At 36.5% G+C, this 22,917-nt stretch overlaps 1 protein-coding gene across 1 annotated transcript in view; it reads right to left on the bottom strand.

The window, feature by feature from the left end:
• SYT14 (synaptotagmin 14) overlaps positions 1 to 22,202 on the bottom strand; it is an 81,975-nt gene extending 59,773 nt beyond the window's left edge. The window contains exons 1-3 of the mRNA XM_063303044.1: positions 22,075 to 22,202; positions 16,784 to 16,831; positions 900 to 1,064 (exon numbers count right to left, since the gene is read on the bottom strand). Coding sequence (XP_063159114.1) covers positions 900 to 1,064; positions 16,784 to 16,831; positions 22,075 to 22,087 — 226 coding nt within the window. The 5' untranslated portion in view covers positions 22,088 to 22,202. The remainder of the gene's footprint in view (positions 1 to 899; positions 1,065 to 16,783; positions 16,832 to 22,074) is intronic.
• Between the last annotated feature and the right edge of the window lie 715 nt (positions 22,203 to 22,917).

Here is a 22,917-nt window from a genome sequence, read left to right as displayed (position 1 = left end):
GGTGTTGGATTTTACTTTACACCTGCAAAGGAAAAGTTTAAATATTTAAATAATATTCTAAAATGTACATCCTTTGGGCTAGTACAAAACAATAATCTAATCAATAGCATGCATCCCCTGCATTTTTCTGCTATAAATAACTTATAAAGCATGCCCTAACATGAACTTCATTCCAGACTACAAACATTCTAGAAGCATGAATATGATCTAAACAAATATAAGCATAAAAGCCTACTTAAATTAATGGATTTAAAGAAGCTGATGTGTTGTGATCATACAGCGACTCCTAATTTGAGTAAGGTTACTGTCCATTTGGGACTAACTTCAATAATTTCTGCTTGGACTCAATATAAATAAAAGGCAAAACCCACCGACCCTTCTCATCAATTAGAGATGGTGTTGTGGGACACTGCAGCATCATCCAGGCCAGGGCTGTGATGGCAATTTTTCTACTGGTACACTCATTAGTCAGAAACACCAGTGTATCAGAAGGGAAATAACCCAATAGCTAATCTGAGCTTCAGTTGGACAGTCTGGTCCACCTCTAGCTTTTCCTCATATTGAGGAATCTATAAGAACATTTTCCCTTATACCTGGGAAAGTACATTTGTTCTGCTATATATTAGCATGATGGTATAATTTAATTAACTGTATTTGGGAGAAGTAAACCCATGTGTTTTTCCCCAGTATTTTAAAAGCTCAACTCTTAAACTAACTAAAATGAAATAATTACCTTAAATAAATAATTCTAACCAAGCACTAAAGATACATTAATAAAAATATTTGGGAGTTTACCAGATATGTTTTTATTTCAGCCAGACTATCATTCCATGATACATTACTGCACTAGACCTTTCCTGTGTCTTTCAAAATCATTTATCATAGAATTTTATACTTACGCAGTTTGTCCTGCGAATTTTTTCTGGCACTGTATTGGGAATTGAGGTCTGGGAGGCCTCCAATATTTTCAAAACACATCTTCTTGTTAATATATAGAAATAGAATCAACAGCAGGATGATAAGTACCCCAACTGCTGATAGAAATCCAACTGCCTCAGGAGATACTAGAAGAAACAAAACCATAATCAGACTGAAGGCCAACACATTTTATAATAATCAAATTATCACACCTCACCCCAAATTATATGCAAGTACATAATAAGACCTACAGTCTGATTTAAAAACTTAAATCTGACTTGACTACTAATCAGTGACAAACTATTGACTCTTATTTGAGAATGCCATCAATGATTTCTGCATATAAATTCTATCAACCTATCACTGAAGGCAGGTTATCCCTGCCAATGATCCCAAAGAGTAGTTGGAGCCAGACTTTTTGCACCATAATCAGAGGCCTCTGAACCAATTGCCTGTGTTACTGGCTGGTTTCTGCAGATCCCAACGTCATCCCCTGGACTACAGGACCAGAGAAAACAGCAAGTAGCAACTTTAGGACCATAAGAGCTAACCAGCCAGCTATATATGAAGCTGTATGTGGAGCTGTTCAGGAAGGTGGAAAATGTGGGTTAACTTATGCTCAAAGCAAGGCCAGGCTGAAAGGCTGAAAAAAGGCAACATTTAGTTCCTATATAGGTAGTCCTTGCTTAACAGTGGTAATTAGGACCGGCAACTCTGTCGCTAAGTGGCTCAGTCATAAAGTTTGATGTCATGTGACCGCACCAACTTAATATGACAGTTGCAGCAGTTCCAGTTGCCATCGTTAGGCATATCCTGCGCAGTCATTAGGTGTGATGTCACATGATTGCCATTTGCAACCTCCTGCCAATTTCCCCATTGATTTTGCTTGTTGGAAGCTGGCAGCGAAGGTTGCAAATGACGATTACGTGACTGCGAGCTGGTTGCCAAGCGCCCAAATCATGACCATGTGACTGCAGAGATGCTGTGACAGCTGCAACTACGAGGACCAGTCGTAAGTCTCCTTGTTCAGCAATGTTGTAACTACAAAAGGTCACTGAATGAGTGATTGTTAAATGAGGACTACCTATAACCTCTCCCAATCTGAGAGAAAAGACTTCTGAAGCCACAGGGTTCCTGGACTGTGGTAATAATTTTTTTTTAAAACAATTCAACATGATTTTAAAAAATTTAATGGTTCTATGTTATCATAAATCCAAGGTTTACTCCACGACCTGCTATTGCTCTTTGTATATTCAGATGGTAGCAGTAGTTAAGAGCTAACTGTAGTACTAAATCAGGGGTGTGCAACTTTTTCTGGGCATTTGGAGAACAAAACTGAATTTTGATTCATTTATTTAGCTACACTTAATATAATTAACATTACTACTCTCCAAACAAAAAAACCCTCTTCTGTCACATTCCAAGCTATAATTTGATAAAACCCTTAGAGATCTCTGGGAGCCATAAAGTTTTTGTGGCTGCAGGTAGTGCTAGATCCTCAAGTTATGTATCTCCGCCCTACAGACCTAGATACCTTAAGGATTGTCTTTTCTCGTATGAATCATTCTTCATATTTAGGTAGGGACTTTGCTTCATACTCTTTTTCTATTATACATACAATGACTGATTATAAAGGGCAGGTCTTTTCAGTTACTATTATTTCATAATATTATTCTATTTTGCCCAACAATAACTGAAGTGATCTGAGTACATTACACAATTTCTAACATATATTTTAAAACCTGAAAAAATGAACAATAGAATGTTCATTATTAAGTTCCATTTAAGTGGAAGTTAAGTGAATTTTCTTAAAGACCATTAACGGCACAACTACTATTTGATCCCTTTGACATAATGCTAGAAGCTTGGCTCCAGTTTAACCAGAACTCAATTGTTTTTCCACTACTGAAAAGTTATAACACTTATTTGAATGAGGTTAGGAAGGACGTTTAAATCAGATCCTTTTCCCATCAGAAACTGACATCTAGGGTAATCCTAATTTGAAAATAGCAGGGAAACAGCAAAAAATTGTATTGATATTCTGGAACAGCTAACAATTAAACAGTCTTTCAAAATATTCACTATTGCATACTGCTCCTATCAATATATACAGGAGTCCTGCTCATCACAACTAGGAATCAAAGCATCATTGATATTATTATAGAAATCATATTTAATGCAATCAAAATATTAATTATAAACCTGTAATCAAATATATTTACCTGTATAGTCCTTTGTATAAGCCCTTTACCTAATGCTATTTGGTGAGGTTAAGGGAACAAAGGCAAGAGGATACTACTAAAATATGCAATTTTAGCTTCAGCTAGACCTGTCTAATGACAAATGTATGCCTCTGGAAATTATCTGTTTTGTATCAATTTACACACATGGATCCATCTTTAAGGAGTATAAACAACCTGAATATAGAAGATATGACTTTACATTGATAGCTTTAATAAACCTATAACTCAATTAAGAAAAATGGCATCAAGCAGCATTTCTATTTCCAAATAAGGGATGAGATACAGTACAGTTTATTATGCTATATAACATCTCAATACAGCATTAAGTATTTATGTTGGCATAAATGAAATAGAAACAGCATTAGTTCATTACAGAAAGGAATGGTAACTCCTCATCAATTTAAATGCAAAGAATTGATAACAATTATAAAGATGACATTAACTGTATCTACACTGACATCCTAAGTAATGATTCAATATTGCTTCCTGAAAGCTATTAAACTTTTAAAAAGTAAATTAAATGTAGGATACATTTTCTAATGATTATCAATCCTTTAAACATTTTTACCACACCTGCAGTTTGATTCAACATGGTTAATACATACAGATAAACAATGAATGATCAAGAATTTACCAAATTTTACTATGTCAAAATTTTCTTTTGCAAATAAAGATAGATGCTCTTTTACAAGTTTTTTTTAATTATACAAAATTAGTATTTCTTTCACACTTAAAATTTCAACTATACAGGAATGTAGTCCTAAGAATATCATTAAGCTAAAACAGCTAGAATTATATCTGAAATGTTTTCTTAACTTACATAAAGTGTTGACTCGCAATTTCCAATGGCATATGGCCCTGTATATTTATCTCACTGCATGTCATTGATAGTTTAATTATTAACATTCTAAGTGAAATGTTATCTGCCTTGTGTACAAATGAAAGTAATACAGGCTTTATCTGAAACCCATCATCGTCAATTAATATACTCATGCTTTAAAGGCCAATTCAATTTGAAAAGTTATAGTATTTTTCAGGGCAGATAAAAATAACTAGGGAAATCATTAAAGAAGAAATCTAGCAATTGCCAAGTATAAAATGCAAGTTCTATTTATAGCAGTAGCAAAGCTCAATTTTTGTGCGTCTTTCTCTCGCCTAGGCAGTCAAAGGCGGAGGAAATCACACTTCTGGATGGGAGAAGTGGTGGCTACCTGTGTCTTGACATGTAACTGATTAGTCTGGTCTTGGGCTGTCACCTCTAACCTTGATAGATCTGGCTCTCATATGATAAGCTTCAAATGAAGTATTAGGCTAGGATTGAGATATGAGATGATAGGTCACAACAGGCAGCCCTGGAATGAAACCTTCTATAATGGGCCAAGGTCCAGCCTGTCATGAAGGCTGATAAGGAAGCAAAATGTCATTGTTTCTCTGGACATAATGTAAAAACTTTTCTTACTCTCTCCTTCCACCACCTGTGACTGAATTAACAAATTGGCAGCACACCTATCCATAGCCGACATGGTTCTCACTATATTAATGAAATTGCATTATCCCAAAATTCCATCTCGCACAGGTCATGGTGTGTGCTGGGGTACTAAATATCAATGAACCAGTGCAGAGATTTCAGAATATCAAGTAAGATATTCTTTTTTTGTCCCTGTGGATTCCATAATCCCTCAACTCTGGCAAATATACATGTAGACAATAATAACAACATAAAAACCAAGTGAAATAGAAATTAAAGAGTATCAAATTAGAATATACAAAAATACTAATTAGATATATTAAAACCAAAGCAGTTCTAATTCTAAGGGAATAGTAAATACCAAGTAGGTAACCACTTTGGAATATAAGCAATAGATAAACTAGATCTTAGGAAACCTAACAATATATAACTAATTAAGTCAAGTAAAAATCAAGCAATATACAACAGCATATACTACTGCTATATTTATTTATGCTCCAGCAATATGAAAATAATCAAAGAGGTTTTTAATATGCCTTATTTTAAAATGTAAAGGGCATTTGTATTGTTGAAAGGGCATGATTTTCCATGGTTTAAGTCTTTTTTATACATTTCAAAAATCAGCCATTAGATGGCATTATAGATCAACTAGTGATTCAAAGGGCTCCAGCCTACAGTTTAAAAGGCTTTGAGTTCCCCAAAATTAGAGGGACTTTCATCTTAACAACACAAATACTGGGCCAGATCAAGCTATAATAATTCATATTGCTTTCGGCAGGGGAAAGAGTTAGCAATCACTCTTTATTTTTACAGCCAATAGGCCCAAAAACAAGTTACAAATATAATCTAAACTTGACATTAAATAAAACAATTTAACAGATAAAATATTTAATAAATATTACATGATACACATAAAAGCCCAACTCATTGATTTGTTAATAAAAACCTTGTTAAAAATCTGGCTGTTGCCACTGTAATCGCAGGATTTTCATCTGCAAGTAGAATTTTTACGTACGCAGAGGTATCCTTTCCTGGTTTAGATTTTAAAATAGTCCAGATAGCTTCCTGCCGAAGACTCATATGAAATTCACAATACAATAAAATATGATCCACTATTTCAGGATCAGGATCATTATAGGGACAAAATCTTTGAGAGATGGGAATTTTTTGAAATCTACCATTCAGCTATTTGCTTAGATCCCACTTAAATCAACAAGTCTTTATGCTTGCAGTCATATATAAATTTACCTGGAAGTAAGTTCCACTTAACTCAATGTGATTTACTCTGACCAGCTTTTTATTTTACAGTGTTTAATTTTGGATAGATTATGACCATACAATCCTGCACTGTAAACACAAATACAGCTGTAGATTTATAAAATGGAATGTTACCTACTATCATCCACACTAAACACTAATCCAGCCTTTCTCAACCCTTTGACCTTGGAGGAACTCTTGAAATATTTTTCAGGCCTCAGGGAACCCCTGCACATTCAGGTTCAAATATAGGCCACAAGTTGCAAAATTATTATATTCATTTTAAGTAGGCCTGTATATATGCATTAACAGTGTTCTTAAACTAAAAATAAAGAACGAAACTTACCTATTTAATGTGAAGTTGCCCGAATTTGAAATAATTTTTTAAATAAATCATGATCTCCCAGGGAACCCCTAGTGACCTCTTGTGGAACCCTAGGGTTCCACAGAACCCTGGTGGAGAAACCTTGCACTAATCCATGCAACAAGTCTCTTATGACTTATTATTCTAATATTTAGGTTTCTAATTCCTTACTGTTATAAAATAAACATTTATGTTAAAAAGAGAAATTTCTCATTAGGAATCAAGTTGCATTCTTTGCAGTGACTGCAAGGAAGATACGAACGCAGATGTTGACAAATAGTGCTGTTAATATCAGAGGGGATGTATTGAACTGGTTTGGATTGTTGTAATTTTATATGAATTTTGCTAAAACCAATGGTTGCAAATAAATGTGTATGTATGTATATTAAAAAGGGAAATTTCTCATTAGGAATCAACAAACTAATATATAGGGATATAAACTTAAATTTATGTAATGAACATAGCTGTAGAAATGTATGAACGGTACATATAACTGTAACTATAGAATGACTCAATGACAATGTCCAAATCTTATTTAAAAGTATGTAGAACTAAGAAATAATTGTTGTTTGTTTACTTTATTTTACAATTCTTTATGCTGGCCAGTTCAACACAGTCTAGACACCTCACAACAATAACACATTAATAACATCTCCTAACAATAAAATCACCATAAAATATAGGACCACATGGTCACTGCCTAATACTAAAAAAGATAAATTTAGCCCCCAAGGGGAAGATTTCTTCAACTTATCTTCAAAAGCTCAACAAAATAAGATGGTTTTTACCTGCTTCCTGAATGTTGTTAAGAGGGCTGGGGGGGGGGGGGCACAGGGAGAGTTCCATAGTATAGTAATAGAGAAAGCCCATCTCTGCTCTGCCATCCTCCAAACCAATTATAATCTTTCCCATATAGCATGCACAAGATAGGAAGATTCTACTACAAGAAGGCACTCAGTTTCTTAAGAACTGAAGATCTGAGTCACAAACAGCTTTATAGGTAATAGCCAGCACTTTGAATTATACCTGGAAACCTACTGGTAACCAAAACAACACTCACAGGACGGGCGAAATTCTACTGAAAGTGAACAGGCTTATCAGTAATTGCTGTAGTTTGGACCAGCTACAGTTTCCCAACAGTCTTCAAAGACAGCCCCAAGTAAAACACACGCAATATTGTAGATTATTAGCAGCAAGTAACTGTGAATTATATCCAGCATGAACTCCAATATTTATCAAAGTGTTCAAAATAAAAACAATAAAATTATGTAATGCAATGAAATTTTGGAAGAAACAGATAGTTACTGCCACTTAATCAGAGAACTCTAAGGAGTGGTTATATCTGCATTAAAACATATTAAAATATTTTTAAAAATATTTTTAAACATTTTAGATAATATATAACTCTACTCACAATGCAAAGCTAGTTTATATATTACAAAACAATGAAGGGTGGGAGAGGTTCTACATAGCTGAGTCATACACTGCAGCAGGAATATCTGTTCCTAAGAACCATATGGGATGACTGAAAATTGTAATTATTGCAACAATAATGTAATTTGAGCCACAGTGTTATAGGTGATGTGAAAAACAACCATGTTTTCCACTGATTTTATAAAGCCCCTATAACAGATATCTAAAACATGTGACTGGATTTCATGATACAAAAGCATCAAACTTCATATACATCAGTAAATCCAAAGTAGTTATTTTTTGTCATGGTGCTAAAATCCAAACTAAAATTATCTTAACTCTATGGCCAAAACTCTTTTGCCTTAACTCTCAGGCAACTGATAAAGATGAGTGTTTAAAAAACAAAACTCAAAATAGATGTAGATGCATCATGCCAAAAGTGTCTGCAGGACAAATTATAAATTTCATAAAATAGCTATACAGTTTAAGAACTGAACTTCAGCATAGTAAATGATTGATCTCCCAGCTGTAGTTTTTTTTTTCCAGTGCTGAAATCTTTGATAGTAGATTTGTTAAACTCTGGAATGTTCAATATTTTTTAACATTTTACTTTGAAATATTCTGAAGCATTATTTAATTTTTTTTCAATTGTGTCTGTGCACTAGTAGAATAGCATTTTTCATGAAACAGAAGTATTCTTGCCCTCTCAAACCTTCTGAATAGATTTGAATAGGCAAGGGATGAGAAAAAAAGGAAGTTCTGTTCTACAAGCAGAAATCTACCCAAGCAATATTGGAATCTATCCATATTTATAAAACTATCTACTTTATAATAATCAGGTACAGATGCAGTATCTCACTTTAATACATAACTAATTTCAAAAGAAATATTCAGCCACAGTTTTAACTAAGAAATATTTTATATATGTATATCATATAGCGCATAAACTCCATAGCACAATTTAATGACTTTGCTGCGTTTTTTTCTTTTAAGATGTTACCTATATCAAAGGCGCTTGTCATGTTCTCTACCATCTTTCACACTCTCATGTGTTCTATTTACAATCAGCAGAAATTCTACAAAGTAGATGAAAAGGGGGAGGAAAAAGAAACTAATTTATTTCTTTGCTTCAAGTCCATACATTTTAACAAGTATGTACACAAACAATCCCTTTGTGTATTATGAACCTTTATTCTATTGAGCAAGTAGCACTAATACAAAAACATAATAAACATGTGCATATATTAGCATATAATAGTGGAATAGCAACTGGTAATAAGAGCTCAATTAAAATAATCAAGAGTTCATATTTTCTTAAAGGAGTTATAAACAAGCAGCTAACAGTTTGATCCTATTAATGTCTACTCAAATGAAAATTCTGGAGTTCCATATAGGTTATTCCCAGATAAGCATATATAGGAGTGCAAGCTAAAGGACTTAATGTTTACTTAAAAATCTCACTGTTCATTGGAGCTTTTCCTCAGTAGATCGCACTAGACTACTGATATGATTTGTATATGAAACATATTTTCAGGTAAGCATGTGTTCATTTTCCCCAGCTCTTGTACCTCTGAAGTACAAATGATTTTTTTTCATGAATATCAAATGTTCTTATCATTTTCTCCATTTGTGTGATTGTTTTTATAATATACATTAACTAGATTTTCCTTTCTATGTACCAAAAGGGGTATTTTCTGGTTCATTCCTTCTGGTTCAAACCACTTTTCCAAATACCCTAAGCAGCCCATGAATTTCACAATAAGAATGGGATCAAGACAATATTTTATTGGGATTCATCAACTCTTATTCCTGTTAGACCATAATTTCTCAATTTAACTTTACTCATGGTAGCATAAGCAGTTTACATTAGATTACTGGAAGTCTACCAGTATCCTTTGTTTTCTCTAATACTCTCTTATTGTTGCTTGAACCAACAATTACTCTGCAAAACTTCTGGCATTTTCATGTGTACAAGTGACTGAAAAACCTTGATAATACATAATTTTCCCAATACTATTCCTTCCCTGCTATTCTCCTGATGCACAAATGTAAAAAATTATTAATAATGGGGCTTTTCCAAAAGTATCATAACCCAAAGGAAATCAGATTCTATATGATACATTTACACAATCTGAAAAGTGAAATACAATAGGGCAATATATCCAAACTTCATATGTACACTAAATGGCAAAAAACTGAACAAGAAGTCATCACTCCAGTACAAAATTAAGAAATGGGTACGTAATAAAAACAACCACTAATGTTTTAATTCTATTGGTTTATTCACCTTATCCCAAGAGGACATTCCACTGTTTGAAAGGATAATGAAAAATAGCCAGATTTAGAGTTTAGAAAAAAGCAAATGAGGTGTATACAACAGATTGCAAAGATATGTATGATGCAGAAAAAGTCTGTAACAGAAGTTTATTTCTATTTTATCAATGAACAGTAGAATCATAAAAATGGATGGTTGTCTCAGAGATCATCTACTCCACAGCCTACTGATGCAGGAAATCTTTGACCACCCTGTGGCATCAGTAAGTTCTTTTTAAGGTTTACTTTAAATCAGTGTTTATTTTTTGTTTTTGTAATATGATCCTACTGGTTTGGCTAATCCTCTGGAGCAACAGAAACAAATGTGCTCCATTTATTATTGAGATGACAGTCCTTCAAACTTTTGAAGATCACTATCATACTGACTCAAAATCAACTCTTTTTCAGGATAAACATGTAACTCCAATAGATGAGAATATATGCAGCTCAGGGTTGATCTGTGGAGTCCTTGGTGCTCTCTGAGCTTGTTTGTTTGCTTGCAGATGTCATTACCCAACTAGGTAACATCATCAGTGCTAGTGAGTGTGGGGTTTGCTCCCTGTTTATATACAGTAGCTTGCCCTGCCAGAGTTGGTGGGGATGTGGTTATCTCCTTGGTAGTTCCTTGATTAGGGTATTGTTTCCTGCTTGATTTGAATAAAACCATAATGTCTTCTTCTTCATAGCCAAAGAACTTACAAAAATGCTTGGACATCTCAAAGAGGGGAGCGAATATTCTATTCAACTCCCCATTACAGTGCCTCCAGAAAATCAAAGACCTAAAATAGAAGATGAAATTATGGTTTTGTTCAATGTCACAGCACTCTTCATATCCATAGATCCAGAACTAGCAAAAGAATCCATGGCAGCAGTACTACACAACACACCCGACCTAGCCAAATACACTTCACTGCTTACTTTCAGTTTGTTGGACAAATATATCAACAAATCAGAGGAACACTCATGGGATCACCACTCTCAAGACTCATAGCAGAGACTGTAATGAAGCATCTAGAAACTATAGCACTCCCACACATACATCCAAAAGTATGGATCTGGTATGTAGGCAACACCTTCATCATAATAAAAAAGGAACAACTAGAGAAGACACATGAAACAATCAACATCTTCAAAGGAATAAAATTTACAAGGGAAGAAGAAAACAACAACACGCTACCCTTCCTGGATATCCTCATCAGCAGAGGAAACAAAAGCAAATTAGAAACGCAAGTCTATTGAAAAACAACCCGCACTAACCAAGGGCTCCATTACCAAAGTAACAACCCAACCACCCACAAGAGGAGCTGTGTAAGGACATTATTCAGGCAAGCACAAATGCACTGCAGCAACCCAGAACACCAGAAGAAGGAAACAGACCACCTATACAACAACTTCCAACAAAATGGATACCCACTCAACTTTAAAAAAAAAGTGCCTGACCACTCAATCCACTACAGCACAACCAACACAAGCTATGAAAAGGATAACATTGCCATACATCAGAAACATCTCAGAAACTACCAATAGACTGTTACAACCACACGGCATCACCGTAGCACACAAACCAACTAAAGCCCTCCAAAACATCTTAAGCAAACCAAAAGACCCAGTAGCCCAAGAAGAAAAAACAGGAGTCATCTACAACATACAGTGTAAGGACTGTAACAGCCACTATGTAGGACAGACAGGCAGAAGACTAGCAGAGCACATCCACAAACACCAATTAGCAGTCAGAAGACACGATGAAAATCTCACAACACATAGACAGACTTAGCCATTTTCAGCCGGGAAACTGTGAGCATCCTAGACCAAGCCAAATCCAAAAATGCTACCGAATTCCTGGAAGCTTGGAATTCAGACAAATCAGCCATCAATAAACACATAGAAACAAACCATATTTACACACCATTCAAAAGAGACAACAAAAAGCTAAGAAGGAAACAAAATAAACCCAGAACACATCCCCTCCAGCAGCCAACACCCAGAAAAGCAGGGATTAACAGCAGACAAACAATCAAGCAGAAAACAATACTCTAATCAAGGAACTACCAAGGAGAAAACCACACCCCTACCAACTCTAGCAGGGCAAGTTACTGTATATAAACAGGGAGCAAACCCCACACTCACTAGCACAGATGATGTTACCTAGTTGGGTAATGAAATGGCTAAAAGCAAACAACCAAGCTCAGAGAGCACCAAGGACTCCACAAACATATAACTCTGGACTATACAGACCTTTAGTCTGATCCAGCAGTTGTTATGAACTTCCATGTAGATGCCCATGCCAGAGGACTACAGTGTCACAGAGCTGTGATCAAACCATGTGATCATACCATGAAGCAGAAGAGACATATTTTGTATGATTGATAACACAGAGCAAAAAATGAGGTTTTTTAACCAAATGAATCAGTGCGAGAAATCAGTAGAAAACAGATTACTGTAAATTAATATAGCTAGTATGTATGCTATCATGTGTAATTTATAACCATGATGCAAGAAGTTGAGTAATATTTTTGATTTAATGAGAATACTGATGTTACAACACTTTCCTATTTTTACTGGACAAACATTGCAGGTACAATATTTTAATTATTCATACATAATTAGCATTCATTCACTTCTATTCCTTTATGAGTGGCTGTGTGTATATCTGATGTAGAAATTAGTAGACAAAGCCACATTTTTCAACATTCTTTAGCCGAGGCTCATGATACCAATGGAAATTCAGATAATCATGGCAAAGTACATATCTATTTTTATTCTTTTATATAATCTGAATTAATCACAGGGCTACTACAGGGCTATTTGAACTACTGTCAAAACATTCAGTAACAGAATGGAAGGAACAAACATCTGGTTTTATTGGTGATAACTTTGGTACTCTTGATCCTGCTTAAAATATGTATTCTTAATCTTTTTATCAATGCTCTAGAAATTTACATAACTATTTTAAAAATTTGTATATTCATATAGTATTTTTTTAAACAACAACTTGACTGGCTAGAGTAGTTCCAACATTATGTCCTTGACAAATCAAATCTACCCTCTAATATTAATGATGGTAAAGGACCAACAAAACATACAATGCTTCTAGTATTGTAAAATAGGCTTAGTGACCTTGTGTTTTTTTCTAGGTTAAAATTGAAACTTTATACTAAGTGTAAAATATGACTATGGACAAGGGGTGAATAACTATGGATTGATTGACTATATTTCTATACCATTAATGTACCAAGATTCATGGCAGTTTACAACTCATCACTAAAACATTCATAGTACAAATAATAAACAGCAATAGTAAATAATACAGTCTAAACATTATTACACTAAATGATAAAATACTAACAAATTGGAATTATAATAACAACAACAAAGATGGCAAAGATAGTCACTATATGCTCTTGCATAAAATCTGAATGGCTATCAGTATGAAAGAGATCACAGTGTACGTTAATCAACAGCCAGGAACAGAATTGAATTCATTCCTTATTTTCTTCTTTGCAAAATTCTAAGGTAACTTCATATATGATACCACCTAATACATATTTTATTTATCTATTTATTTAAATGTTATATCTACCCAATGTGTGATATAATTGTTATATTAAAATAATCCCATTACTCATAGAATCCATTGTACTGAAAAGCCCAGGGTCTATTCACATATTTGAATATATTTTCTACTTATTTTCATTTATATTTGAAAGGGGAAGAATAACTTCAGGCATAACTGGGTTTGCACATACTGTACACCATATGATCTGGATCCATACAATTATATGATTAATTCCATTAAACAAAGCTTAATGAGGCTTGTGTTTCTTAAATTGAGTGTCTCCATAAATGGATTGATAGAGAGTAAGATTAGAAGAAAAGGAGTTAAAAAATGCCATTTCTGTAAAATAGTTGAATAAATAAATCATTTTAATGTCAAATTTGTATACTATTATTTCTCTACAGAACTCCTAACAGCACACATTTGAAAAGAGGGTTCTGCTGTTATATAAGCGGTGAATAACTTTTCAACATCAAAAACCATAAATAGGTTTTGTGGAACGTGATAGTGACTACATGTAGGAAGGCAAGGGGGAAAGTAGGTGTTGAAAGAGCAGAGGGTAGAAAGCACTTTTTTTCTTAAACCCTTCTACCTTGCCCAATTTTAAATTAATCAGCTATAATTTTTATTTAACCACCTAAAATTGATGGCACTGAGGAAGGAGCTAGGGACCCCACACAAAAACTGGAGGAGAGGTTGAAACAGATCAACCTTGGGGTATAAATTGTGCATCTATACATTATATCCTTTGGTTATGTTGAAAGAGATACCATGATCATTAGACATTCAGTACACCAACTCTCTATTCTCTAGCCTACACTGACTACAGTTCATTATGTTGAAATTTTTCACAAAATTTTAAAACTGTATTTCAGTAATATTTCAACAGTTATTTCAATTGTTTAATTTTTTTTTACTGGTTTAGTGTTTTTAAGGATATTTTAATATTTGGTGATGTTTTGGGAAAGCGGGGGTACATCAATTTGACCACTAATACTTTACCACCATTAGGAGGGCCTTTGGTCAACCACACCTTGCAGTTTTGGGCCGAGTGCCTCTCCTTACAGCAGAGATGGTACTTGGTATGACTCTTTGGCTGACCTTTCTGGCTTTTTAGTTGGTGGACAGCTATCTTCCCAAGTGGGGCCCCCCTTCCTAGTTTCAGCATATCCAGAAACATTACTGTGGTGAGCCAATAGTCCTCTGCCAGCTGTAAATCTTGGTTACAGCTGTCCAAACAGTATTCTAGAACAAGCGCTGTTCTGTCTCAGGCAAGATGGCAACAAATTGCTCTAAGACTATGCAATCAAGCACTTCTTGGGATGTCCATATTTCAGGAGACAGCCACTTCTTGGCAAGCTCTCTGAGCCAGATCAAGTCTTCTTGACATCATTCCTCTACTTTGAATCTATACCGTCAAAACCATTGTCAATAAGCCTCAGTATGGAAGTTGAACTGTTGCTGAATTGCAGCCTAAACCACTTCATAGTCAGCAGCCTCCTTGGGTGAAGGACTGCTAAAAGTTTTCAAGACCTTCCCAATCAGGTAGAGTCAACCGCATCATCCATTCTCCTTCCAGGCAATGGCACACAGTAGCTACTCTTGCAAACATCGTTAAATAAGCAGCTATATCCTCATTCTCCCCCATCTTTGCCACCTTTATTTCTATGCAAAGTTTTGGAAGAAGAATGGCAGGAGGGATTAAGGCAAGGGCATCCTGTCTGCAGAGCTCCAAAATAGCTGACATCTGCTCATGATGCCTTTGTTCATAGTGGGCTCTCTCCCTCTGGCAAATCTTTCCATTTGCAGCTGATCATGGCATGCTTGTTCCTGCCAATGTTGTTGCTGGCACATCATGGCTTGCAGAATGGCTGTGATTGGATCTATTTTGTAAGCCCTATAAGAGAGACCAGACCAAGAAACCAATTCCATCTAAAACTACCTTTATTGGAACAGCTATAGTAATAGAATTTTACAAGTCTGAATGTGCTTCCCCCTCCCTCACTTTATCTTGATGTGAATTGAGGTTCTTGTCTGAGACATTTTCTCAAAATGTTTTTTTGGAAAGGACTCAAGCACCATTTCTCTGAACAATGCCTTGGTAGCACTTCTTCCTCCTGTCTTTCAAGGCCATTCCCTATGCCCACTATATCTCTGCCAGTAGCCTGGTCTACAGATAGAGCTGGATCCTTTAAAATTAGAGCTTGGGCTGGCTCATCAGAGAAGTCATCATCCTGATTTGATTTACCTGCTGCATCTTTTCTGTCCATCTTCTCAGTCTGGCTAGCTGCTATTGCTGAACCAATTGAGAGAAAGCTTGGGTTTTAGGACGTAGCTTTGTTGCACTCAACATGCAGTGCTTACTTGAACACCTCAACGGATCCTCTCTGATATTCTTTCCATGGGTCAGTTGCCTGCACTTTTTGGGTGACCAACTAATTAGGCCTCTTCTTCATGCCACTGCTGACACCAGTGTGGCAGAGACCCTTGTAGATAGAAAGACAGGGAGCTGACTAGTGAGTAACAGAAAGCAAACACTGGGCTCTCTATAGAGAACCTACTAAAGAGAACCTACTATATTCCTCCCAGTCCCTTGAGCATTCAGGGACAGGGGTTGAAAACAAAAACAAATCAACAACTTAAAGTAGTACTCAAAATATCTAACCAAGGAAGTAAATGGAACTGGCAGCAGCAATTTGAGGCTTTTTCTCCTGCTCTCACACCAACAGACTCAATAAGACTTCCAGCCCCAGCTGTGAGCATATAAACAACTTGAGTAGTTTCTGGCCCCTTCTTTCCTTCTGAGTAAGGCTTTCCAGCACAAGGAACCAGCTCTCTTCTCCGTCTGAGCAATGGGCAGAATCTCAGCCAGGCAGCACAGAAGCATGGGGGAGTTTGTATATACAGGCCTGATAAGGGTAATCCAGCTTTCTTTGTGAGCTTCAACCATCTCCTCCAACCCCCCACACCTGCCCTTTCTTCAAAGCAGCCTTTATGCTCAACAGGTATTGAGTCTGCAGACACTCATACTCCATTTCTGTAGCTTACTCACAAGGTGGCAGATGTTTTCCCTTCACCACAAAGTATTAATAAAATAATGACTAAAATGAAAACTGGATTAAATTTAAGTAAATTCTTGTAAATATGAATACCTGATTTAATAACTATCCATTTACATAATAGCCAGTTCTTACATGAATCACATGCAATGAGGCAGAATTTAAAAAATATATATATAAAATTATGTTTACCTTTTCTAATGCAAATTAGTTCATGTACACCACAAGTTCTCTCTCCACCTGTTCAAAAAAATAACATTAATAGAAGCATATAAAATAGATTGTAATATTTATACTCTTGACTCCTATTCAGACTTTATTATCTTACGATTTTTAAAAATGATTTGGAAAACCTCAAAAACTCAAAGCATTGTAGTTATTGATTCTATAGCTAAAGACATTTTTACGTGAGTTTCAAATATATAAATTGTACTTTATATTGGACTGACATAACTTGATTCCTAAGTAAGCATTTATACAGCTTTAGTAAGCATTAATAGTATACAGAGCATTTTTATTGCAAGAAAAAGTTCCTAATCAAAATAAGCTGTTCCATGTAAGTTATAACTCAGCCAAAAACCATAAAAACAAATATCTGAGGATCTACTAATGCTGGCCTTGCTTAGTCCTAGATATAATTTTTAACTTTACCTGTCACATTTCCTTCTTTAATTGCTCAGATATGCACAGAGAACAAGAGAGAAGCTAGACCAGCTCTCAGTGATGCAGGGTACGAGGAAAGAAATAAAAACAGGAATACATTGGTGTTGATTAGGGTGCTATAACTGGGATACAAAAATCAGGATGCTCATTTGATGTCAGCAAAGAGATACAGAAAATTCTTTGATGCCATTTGGATTTTGAAATACTAACATCTTAAGTCATCATACCAAACTTAAGCAATCTTTTTCTATCTCTGCTTTCATACAGGAATCACACACTGTGGAGTCCTTGGTGCTCTCTGAGCTTGGTTGTTTGCTTGCAAACATTTCATTCCCAACTAGGTAACATCATCAGTGTGAGTGAGTGTAGGGTTTGCTCCCTGTTTATATACAGTAGTTTGCCCTTCCAGTTCTGGTGGGGGTGTGGTTTAATGTTATAAATGGGGAATATATTAAGTATATAACAGAACTCCTGATTATTCTTCTGAAGAAACTTTACAATGAATTAAAAGCTACTGTAAGAACTTAAATGGGATAAACAGATTCAGAATAAGAAGGAAAGGAATGGTAGATTGGAAAAAATGACAGTTGGGATTAAACTTGTAGGACAAAACCTTTTGAGATAAACTGAAGATACTACTTTGGAAAAAATATTATAAAAATTAAAGTTAAAGTAAGTTAAAATACAGAGTTGAAAAAAATCTAGGTTTATATTAAATATTAAGAAGGCAAAGATAATCACAACCAACTTGTTTACTGAACTCACAATTGATGGCAAAGTGAAAGTAGTAGATAGTTACATTTTCCTGGCTTTAAAAAAGGATAAAGATGGATGCTGTGTTGGAGAAGTAAAAGGAAATTAAACAAGTTCATGAAGGATAAGAATATTTCTATGAAAACAAAAATGGGAATAGTTAAAGCAGTGGCTCTTCCAGTGGTAATAGATGGCATTGAAGGCTGGACAGGAAGATAAAAACAGAGATAAAATGATCAGCAAGCAAAAACTCACATACTATGGTCATGTGATACAAGAGTGCTTAGATAAGATTTTCTCTTTTCTACTCCCTGAAATCTGCTAGCCTTCTTTAGAACTAAATAAGGTTCTACAAAATGTTTTAAATGTATGATTATTCAGAAAACTGTAATCACAAGTCATGCTTGGAACAGTGCTTATGGGCTCATGTTTTAGACTCAGCAGATCTTAATATTATCATGCTGCACCACAGAAACTTATAAGGATGGGGAGAAACAAATTCAGGATGAAGTCTGTCCCAACTCACAGTTACTCACTTCACAGGCCAACCATTTCAATGCACTGTAATGGGGCTGCACTTGAAGACCACTAGAAGGCTACAGCTGGTCTGGAATGTGGTGACATGAGTGGTTATGGGTATACCTCTGCTCTGTGAATTACACTGGTGCCAGTTAGGAATTCAAAGTACTGTTTGTCATCTATAAAGCTCTTCATGGCTCAGGGGCTGTTTATCTGCAGGACTGCCTCTCTCCAATTATGGCTGCCTGTTCTATTATAACTAGTACAGCAGGCATACTCCAGGCCAAATCATTAAAATTATGTTATCTTATGGGACCTCAGAGATTTTTCTGTGTTTGCATCTGCCCTGTGGGATATTATCCTCTTGTTTCCCCAAAAGCCACATGGCCCTAAATCTGTTGTCATTTAGGAAAGCCTTTTATATGTTGTTCTTTCACTTTGTGACCCTGCACTGATACTGGGATTTCCCAATATAGTAATATATATTAGATTTGTTGTTTGTTAATTAGTTCAATTGATAAATAAGATCCAGTTATTGGAAGAAATTGAGATTAAATCCTAATACACAAATGAAAAAAAATATTTAATGTTTTAAACACCTTGTTATTTTCTCAGGAATATAATGAAGTCTTAGCAGGTGGTAGCACCTTGCTGACCTTGTCTGGGCTAAGCAGAGTCAGTGCCAGCTGGTAGTCAAATGGGAGATCATCAGGGAAATCATGGCTATAGGCTACATCGCAAAGTCAAAGAATATCCCAGAAGAAAGCAATGACAAATTATTTCCATACCGTTGCTGAGAAAACAGCAAGAATGTGCCTAAGTAGTCAACAGGAATTAAGTTCAACTTGAGGGTGTCTTTACCTTTTTAATATAGTGGAATTTAATAATCACAACAAGAACAAATGTACAAAGCTAATAGATATGCCAAATCAGCACTAAATACAACAAATGCAAAAGCTGAAACACAATCACATGTAAGAGTTAAAATCATTCTGTCATGGCTAAAATACTAGATGTTTAATTACTGAGATAAGAAAAGGAAATGCAGCTTTATGTAACATTTTTTACTAAGATACAGGAGGTGTTGATTAAGTTACTAGCCTTAGTTGTATCTGTGCCACATACAATATTCCATACTAATGGTAAGGTCAGTGCTGGTCAATTTCTGTATTTTGACGCATATACCATAAGGTAACCAAAACAAAGTTTTGCCCCAGGCACTCTCATGCTGTCCTTTGCAAGCTACAGTCTATATATACTGTTGCCCAGGAGGTATATGCAATGTATTAACATTACTTTAACGCATAAGATACATCCATAAAATATATATTGAGAAAAATAATGCAGATGGTAATAGATCAATATTTATTACTTTAAGGCCAACGAATGTACTGGGTTGTTACATAATTCCTAAGAACTAATCTCTATCACAAATCAGAGAGCCAAGTAGTATGTTAAATGTTTATACAATTGGGCAAATTGGATAAATATGCACATCTTCATTTGTCAACAGACCAAGGAAAAACTATAGAAACTGTACAAAAGCCCCATGCTACTATATGAATATTGAAAATCTCCAATGCAGATTCTATCACAAGCATAATGGAAAACACACTAAGATTTATGGCCCTGATTCAGGTTATGAAGTTTGATGGGAAAAAACTTCATCAAGCATATCAATACAATAAATAGTTGCAGCCTGCCGCTATACTACATAAGATAGACTATCAATTGTAGCAAACCACATTTTTTGAAGAATAAAAACAAGACCAAAATGACCAAAAAAAGAGAACATCTTCAGACAAACTTAGCTTTGGGTAGGGCCTGGCTATCGGAGGGACCTCTTATCTCCAGTCATCTTTGTCCAATTCAATCCAGCAGGCTGGATACGCTCCAGGTCCCATCAATTAAAATTGTCATTTGGCAGGACCCAGGAGATACACCTAGTCTGTTGCAATTCCTGCCCTCTGGAATGACCTCCCACCAGAGATAACATTTGACTCCCACCCTTTCCTTCAGGGCCGCAACTGGGGGGGGGGGGGCAAGTGGGGCATGTGCCCCGGGCACTGTGCTGGGGGGCACCAAAATGGGCATGGAATCCATGTTTACCCGGGGTGACACAGACCCTAGTTGCGGCCCTGCTTACCTTGTTTAAGAAAATCAGTAAAGACCTGGTTGTTATACTAGGCCTTGGGACAGGGTGGCTGTTGAGCACCCATTTTGTTTAGTTGGTCTGTATTGTTCTGGTTTTGTTTTGGTATTTTGCTCTTCCAGTTGGTTGCATTTTCTATATGTTGATTTTTTAATTATAAGCCACCCAAAGTCGTTTGGGAGTTGGGCAGCCTATAAAAAAATTAAGTAAATTAAAAATAAGTTAAAAATTCAAATTCAAATAGATGTTAGTAGTGCAAATGCTGTATTTTTGCTGAAGATCTGATGACATTTTCAACCCATCGGTAGCCTTTCTTTTTTCCAGCTTCTTAATTTATCAACAAATTAAATATTCAAATTCTACAAAAGTTCAAAAGTATATTCAAAAACTTGGGATAATAAAAGACAGACCAATGGCCTATAGAAAAGCAGATGATGCTTGATTTCCTTGTAAATGTTTAGCTTTGAATCACTTGTTAAAAGCTCTCACTCAAATGGATGCTGTGTGCTTTTAATGAGAAGTTTTTATATGTTTTCAGAAGGTTTTTCCAATCCTTCTCTAATTCATATAGAATGGAAAGAGAAACTGACTTTGAAACTTAAAGCCACATCTCTGGGAGACAGGCAGAAATAAAGCAGGAGGAGGATGAGGAAAGGTGGGGTTGGATACCTCTTTTTCCAAGCACAACACACAAACACAGAGCCTTCTTGAATCCTTATTTATTTACATCAGACTTTTAACACAGCAAAATAAGGATTTACAATAAAGGCTTCAAGGAAAGAGAGAGAGAGAGACAGAAAGAAAGAAAGTAAGAAAGTTTATTCTTCTTTACCCAGTTGTTTTCTGTGTAGCTTTAGTCAAAATAATGCCTTGAGATTTCTGCTGCCTGTGGCATGGGGCTGAAGCGTTGTTATAACTCGCAAAGAAAATGCGAAAGAACGGGAAAGATAGTGACCGTTGGCCACTACTATTCCACAGATTTTTCTTATCTGTAGCTTTTTTTTAAAAAATCACCTCTGAAAATAAGCACATATTTAGGCAGAGAATAGATAAAATTACCCCCGCCCCGACTCAAATAAAAATATTAGCGTCCTTGCATACAATTATATCGGGATGGGGGGGCGCTGATTCTCGCTTTCTGCAGTTATGACAGTGGCAGCGCCTGGCGCCACGGGGGAAAAATAGCGAAGCACCCTCCTGCCCCCGCCCCACGACGATCCGAAGCTCCCTGTCAAAGACCCCAGGACCAGGAATCAACCGCGCCCTTTTTGTTTGTTTTCTCCCCGCTTCCCCTGAGGGAGCGCCCCTCCGCGCAGGGTCGCCCCTCCCCGTGTCTGCTGCCCAGGTGAAGAGGGGGTTATTAGAGAGGAGAGGAGCCCGTTATTGGCCTACTTACCATCAATCGCCATGATCTTCCAGGTGGGCCGTACCAAGTGGAACGCACGTAGGAGGCGCACACTGTCAGGCACAGCCTGAAAGAAGCGGCGGCGGCGGCGGCAGGAGAGAAAGCTTCGAAGGGTGGGGGCAGGAGGCAGCACGGGTGGCGGCAAAGTGGAAGCGAAGCGCCCGCGCAGTTGTGGGGGGGGTGTAAAACTGAGAGGCGCGTGCCGGAGCTGTGAAGCTGCGCGTGACTCCTCCTCCCGTCGCTGCCTCCCTTTCTCTCAGCTCCGCGCGCCCAGATTCGAAAGTGTCGCTGGCTCTTCGTTTTGTTTTTCTGCCCGCGCGTGGCGGGGCCTTTGAAGCAGCCTCCCGAACTAACGGTCCTCATCGGCGGCACCGCCGCTGCGCCAGGACGCTTCCTTGTCCACATCATTCTTCCTCAGTGAAGTGGCTCGGCGGCAAGGATGCTGCCAAACTCTGCCTCCCAGCCTTGCATCTGACGCGCTTTGCCTCAGATTTCGCGGGCGTAGCTCTCGTCCTCTACACCTCTCTTAACTGAGGAAAGAGGCAACAGGCAGATACCCAAAACGTCGTATTTTTTGAAAAACGTTTGCGTATACTTAAGAAGTGGCATATGCACACATAGTAAGAGTTATAATTATGGGCATGCCCACTAACTCAAGAATCAACAAGATTTTAAACCTTTTAAACACTTGCATACATCGTGCTGGCTGAGTACTCATAGGATAAAACAGATCACCTGATTTTAAGCCTTGTATGGTACTTCGTTTTTTCAATCCCAGCAGCCTATATGGAGCTTTCCAGCTCATAACTGACAAGGACAGGACACTGACGACTT

The sequence above is a fragment of the Candoia aspera genome, chromosome 1 (genome assembly GCF_035149785.1).
Source record: "Candoia aspera isolate rCanAsp1 chromosome 1, rCanAsp1.hap2, whole genome shotgun sequence".
Taxonomy (NCBI): domain Eukaryota; kingdom Metazoa; phylum Chordata; class Lepidosauria; order Squamata; family Boidae; genus Candoia; species Candoia aspera.
Note: the sequence above shows the minus strand (reverse complement) of the source record. Positions and strands in the feature narration are given on the sequence as shown.